General features: G+C 49.7%; 1 protein-coding gene across 1 annotated transcript in view; it reads right to left on the reverse strand.

Annotated features, from left to right (window-relative positions):
- Positions 1 to 3,917: 3,917 nt before the first annotated feature.
- The window catches only part of LOC130296644 (fer-1-like protein 4), a 124,391-nt gene continuing 121,916 nt past the window's right edge, over positions 3,918 to 6,392 (reverse strand). The window contains exon 39 of the mRNA XM_056548396.1: positions 3,918 to 4,657. Coding sequence (XP_056404371.1) covers positions 4,477 to 4,657 — 181 coding nt within the window. The 3' untranslated portion in view covers positions 3,918 to 4,476. The remainder of the gene's footprint in view (positions 4,658 to 6,392) is intronic.

The raw sequence follows: 6,392 nt of genomic DNA on the forward strand, positions 1-6,392 counted from the left end.
TCCCGGCACGCCCCGACACACTCCCGGCACGCCCCGACACACTCCCGGCACGCCCCGACACACTCCCAGCACGCCCCGACACACTCCCTGCACGCTCCGGAACACTCCCGGCACGCCCCGACACACTCCCAGCACGCCCCGACACACTGCCAGGACGCCCCGACACACTGCCAGGACGCCCCGACACACTCCCAGCACGCCCCGACACACTCCCAGCACGCCCCGACACACTCCCTGCACGCTCCGGAACACTCCCGGCACGCCCCGACACACTCCCAGCACGCCCCGACACACTCCCTGCACGCTCCGGAACACTCCCGGCACGCCCCGACACACTCCCAGCACGCCCCGACACACTCCCAGGACGCCCCGACACACTCCCAGCACGCCCCGACACACTCCCAGCACGCCCCGACACACTGCCAGCACGCCCCGACACACTGCCAGCACGCCCCGACACACTGCCAGCACGCCCCGACACACTCCCGGCACGCCCCGACACACTCCCGGCACGCCCCGACACACTCCCTGCACGCCCCCACACACTCCCTGCACGCCCCCACACACTCCCTGCACGCCCCCACACACTCCCGGCACGCCCCGACACACTCCCAGCACGCCCCGACACACTGCCAGCACGCCCCGACACACTCCCGGCACGCTTCGACACACTCCCGGCACGCCCCGACACACTCCCGGCACGCCCCGACACACTCCCTGCACGCCCCCACACACTCCCTGCACGCCCCCACACACTCCCGGCACACCCCGACACACTCCCAGCACGTCCTGACACACTCCCAGCACGCCGCGACACACTCCCAGCACGCCCCGACACACTCCCAGCACGCCGCGACACACTCCCAGCACGCCCCGACACACTCCCAGCACGCCCCGACACACTCCCGGCATGTCCTGACACACTCCCGGCACACTCCCGGCACGCCCCGACACACTCCCCGCACGCCCTGACACACTCCCAGCACGCCCCCACACACTCCCAGCACGCCCCCACACACTCCCAGCACACCCTGACAAATCCTATGGCTTTGTCGCTGTCCCCAAACTAGTACTACAATACATTTTTTTTTATGTTTTAAGTGGAAGGGACAAGTCATTTTGGGTTTCGGTTTCTGTTTTTGGCCAAGTGCATCCTAAATTATTAATTAAATTCAGTTTCGGTTTCTGGACAAAATTTTCCTTTCGGTGCACCATTCCGAAATACAATTGTTGGCGCAAAAAACAAGTCTCATATGAGTCTGTAGGTGGAAAATTAAAAGCGTTATGGATCTTAGAAAGTGTGGAGAGAAAAAAAACAAATTAAGAATCCCTGCGTCCTTATAGGGGCACTCCGCTGCCAGACATCTTATTCCCTATCCAAAGGATAAGATGTCTGAACGCGGGGAGCCCCCCAGTGCCCTGGCCCTCCGATCTCCCGCAGTGCCTGGCTCTCTACCTGCAGCAGTGATCGTGACGTCACCCCACGCCCCCTCCATTCTTGTCTATGGAAGGGGGCGTGTTGACTGACTTCATGAGTGGCATGGCCCTGGCGTCACGATCCTGGCCTCTGGCTCTGAGCATCCTGGAAAAAATGTTCAGAATGCTGGAGCACCGGAGTACCCCTTTAACCCCTTCCCCAAATACACCTCATGGGTCGGTGAGGGTAATATGGCGCGGACTGCCCAGTGTCACATCCGCGTCATAACCGGCAGATGCCGGCTGCTTTTTGCAGGTAATGAGGGACATTGGAGATCACTCTGATGTCCATCATTTAAACAGTTAAATGTTGTAACCCATCGGCACCCTGTAATCAAACCGTGGGGTGCTGATAGGTTTTTGGGAAAGAATGGGCGAGGACTCACCCATCCTTCCTGGTGTCTTAGGCAGGCTATAGCAATCATAGATCAATGCAATGCAAAAGTTTCTACTGATGGCTTATGATAGGCCCCTAGGGGGGGTTAAAAAATGTGTAAAAAAAAAAAAAATAGTTAAAAAATAAATACAAAAAAGTTTAATTACTCCCTTTTTTCCCCATCAAGAAGTCACATATACGCAAAAAATTTTCAGTTAAATACCACAGCTCATGGCGCAAAAGAATAAACCCTAACCCGGCTCCATAGGTGGAAAAATAAAAAAGATTAAGGGGTCAAAAAATTTAAATTTTTTTCATGTTTTCTATTTATTTATTTTTTTAACCATAAAACAAAAGAAAAATGATCCATGTTTGGTATCATTGGACTCGTACTGAGCCATAGAATGAAGGACGCATTTCGGTTTTACCATATTGGGAATACCGAAAAAATGTATTGCCCCACAAAATTGCACAGTTCCATATGTTCCATTTTTGCCTTACATTTTTTTTTTTCTGGCTCCGTGATACATTATGTCATAATATAAAGTGCGCCAGTGAAAAGAACAACTTGTCCCGCAAATAAGTCCTAACACAACTTTGTCAGTGGAAAAATAAAAAAGTTCTGGGTCCTAGAATGTCCTTGAACCGGGAAAAAAGAAAAAAAAAATTGCCGGTCATGAAAGGGTTGATGTGATAGAAAAGTGAATTAAAATTCACCAAGAAAAGGAAATAATTATAATAAATGAGGCCCAATGTGCGCGCTGACCAATGATTTTTCTCATTATGAGATTTTTAAAAAATTGTAGTTTTTTTTATACCTATTTTATTATTTTTTTTATGTTTTTTATTATTATATTTTTTTTTATTGTTTTATGTTTTTTTTTTTTTTTTTTTTTTACAATGTGTGAACGGCGCCTTAACACATCAGACAAGCAATTGTGTAAGCCGTTTATTTGCATTTATATACAAATTTCCAATGGATTATATACGGGGAAGGGGCAAAGGAAATGCAATGAAAGGCGCTTTATATAATCCAGTGGTACAAGAATAAGTAAGTCAGTGCAGCTGACGCATTCCGGAATATTCCCCCCTTAGTCATAGTGCATGCCGCGCCACTGTCCTACATGCCAAACCCCCCCAAAATAAACCCAGAGCTAATTTCTTCCAAAATCGGCGCCACTCCTGTCCTCAGGTTGTTTGTGGTATTGCAGCTTAGTTCAATTGAAGTAAATGGATCCAAGTTGTGATACCATGCCCAACCTGAGCACAGTGGTGGCGCTGTTTTTTTGGGAAGAAATTAGCTCTGTTTTTCAATTCCAGGACCCTATAGGGCAGTGGTTTTCAACCTGCAGACCTCCAGATGTTGCAAAACTACAACTCCCAGCATGCCCGGACAGCCATCGGCTGTCCGGGCATGCTGAGAGTTGTAGTTTTGAAACATCTGGAGGTCCGCAGGTTGAAGACCACTGATATAGGGTGTATACTGATTATTTTTACAAAAACAGCACCACCCCTGTCCTCAGGTTGTCTGTGGTATTGCAGTTTGGTTCTATCATAGTAAATGAAGCCAAGTTGTAATACCACACCCAACCTGAGCACAGGTGTGGCGCTGTTTTTTGGAATGAATAAGCTCTGTTTTTCTATTCCAGGACCCTATAGGGCAGTGTTCCCAACAAGGGTACCTCCAGCTGTTGCAAAACTAGAACTCCCAGCATGCCCGGACAGCCAGTGGCTGTCCGGGCATGCTGGGAGTTGGTAGTTTCTCAACAGCTGGAGGCACCCTGGTTGGAAAACACTGCTATAAGTGTATACTAATTATTTTCCAAAAACAGTGCCACCCCTGTCTTCAGGTTGGGTGTGGTATTACAGCTTGGCTCCATTAACTTCCATGGAACTGAACTGCAATACCACAACCAAACTGAGGACAGGGGTGGCGCTGTTTTTGGAAAAAAAAATTGTATACATCCTATAGCTGTGGTCTCCAACCTGCAGACCTCCAGATGTTGCAAAACTACAACTCGCAGCATGCTGGGAGTTGTAGTTTTGCAACATCTGCAGGTCCGCAGGTAGGAGACCACTTTCCTATAGGGTTGGATGCGGTTTTACAGCTTGGCTCCTTTTCACTTCAATAGAGCCGAGCTGCAATACCATGCTCAACCTGAGGACAGGGGCGGCGCTGTTTTTTGGAAAAATAATCAATATGCATCCTATAGGGTCCTGAAAAGGAAAAACAGAGCTTATTTGTTCCAAAAACAGCACCACCCATGCCCTCAGGTTGGGTGCGGTACTGCGGCTCTGTTCCATTGAAGTAAATGCAGCCAAGTTGTAATACCACACACAACCTGAGCACAGGGGTGGCGCTATTTTGTGGAGAAATTAGCTGTATAGGGTGTATACTAATATCTCTCAAGACATCAATGTTGTTTAGCAGCAAATATGGGCGAAGACGAGGCCGTTCTGGGGGGGGGGGAAACGCACGGATAGTTGTAATTTGGCGCAAACGACCGGCGCCACGTGCGACTGCTGCAACTTACATAAACAGATAGCACTCATCTCCTTTACATAACTCAGTATATACAGCGTGCAGCCGGATTATTTACATTGTCCGTTAACCCCTTAAGCGCTCATCCGTTTATGATCTTCTGGCTGATGTATCCGGGCATGGTGTACAGAATAAGGACCAGGAAGACGGTGAGGATCGCTATGATCAGCAGCGCGATGATGTACTTCTTGTATTTCTTCCAGATGAAGAAGACGAACGTTTTCAGAGGGTTCACGAACCAGTTAAATGATGTTTTGGGACGGCTGTTAAAAAAATTTAAACATTTTTAATAAATTAGTAAAAATTAAAAAAAATGTAATAACTAAATATATAAATAAAATAAAGGGAAAAAATGTATAAAAAATAAATCAATAATGGTCGAGCGGGAACGTCTCACAGATTGGCTGAACTCTAGGACGTGAAGCTTTTCTTCCGCGCTGAGTTCTTGGAGAGTTACGACATCGGCTGCTTATGAGTTGGGAAAGTTCCCGGAAATTACACAGAACGTACCCATAGGGCCCCCGCTGACCTGGCGTACCCCCCGGAGTGTCCTTTTTGGCATATGATAAGCCTCCAGCTGTTGCAAAACTACAACTCCTAGCATGCTCGGACAGCCAAAGGCCTGCCTGCCTCCTCCAGATCCCTAAAAGGTAAATCAAGGCTTTCCTCTCATCTCAGTAGCCTTTGGCTGTCCAGCGAGTTGTAGTTTTGAAACAGCTGGAGGCACACAGTTTGGCATAGGCAGTATATGAGTATGGATTTGTCATACTTATTAATAATGTAACCATAAGGGGGAACTCAAGGATTTTTTTTTCTTTACCCTTTGATCCCATGAGACGAGAATCATCTCAGGGGAGGAGGATCAGCACATGGGAGGAGAATGAGCACAGGGGAGGAGGATGAACACAGGGGAGGAGGATCATCTAAGGGGAGGAGGATCATCACAGGAGAGGAGAATGAGCATAGGGGAGGAGGATCATCACAGGGGAGAGGGATGAGCACAGGGGAGGAGGATCATCACAGGGAAGGGGAGGGTCATCACATGGCAGGAGGGTCATCACAGGGGAGGAGGGTCATCACAGGGGAGGAGGATGAGCACAGGGGAGGAGGATCATCACAGGGGAGGAGGGTCATCACAGGGGAGGAGGATGAGCACAGGGGAGGAGGATCATCACAGGGGAGGAGGATGAGCACAGGGGAGGAGGATCATCACAGGGGAGGAGGATCATCACAGGGGAGGAGGATCATCACAGGGGAGGGGAGGGTCAGTATAGGGGAAGATGATCATCACATGGGAGGAGGGTCATCACAGGGGAGGAGGATCATCACAAGGGAGGAGGATCATTACAGGAAGAAAGGATCATCTTAATAGAGGAGGATGAGCACAAGGGAGGAGGATCATCACAGGGGAGGGGAGGGTCAGTATAGGGGAGGAGGATCAACACATGGAAGGAGAATCATCTGAGGGGAGGAGGATCATCACAGGGGAGAAGAATGAGCACAGGGGAGGAGGATGAGCACAGGGGAGGAGGAACATCACAGGGTAAGGGAGGATAATCACAGGGGCGGAGGATCATCACAGGGGAGGGGAGAGTCAGTATAGGGGAAGAGGATCATCACATGGGAGGAGGGTCATTACAAGGGAGGGGGATCATCACAGGGGAGGAGGGTCATCACAGGAGAGGAGGATCATCACAGGGGAAGAGGATCATCTCAGTGGAGTAGGATCATTACAGGAAGAAAGGATCATCTCAATAGAGGAGGATGAGCACAGGGGAGGAGGATGAGCACAGTGGAGGAGGATCATCACAGGGGAGGAGGATCATCACAGGGGAGGAGGATCATCACAGGGGAGGAGGATCATCACAGGGGAGGGGAGGGTCAGTATAGGGGAAGAGGATCATCACATGGGAGGAGGGTCATCACAGGGGAGGAGGATCATTACAGGAAGAAAGGATCATCTCAATAGAGGAGGATGAGCACAGGGGAGAAGGATCA

This window comes from Hyla sarda, chromosome 12 (genome assembly GCF_029499605.1).
Source record: "Hyla sarda isolate aHylSar1 chromosome 12, aHylSar1.hap1, whole genome shotgun sequence".
Taxonomy (NCBI): Eukaryota; Metazoa; Chordata; class Amphibia; order Anura; family Hylidae; genus Hyla; species Hyla sarda.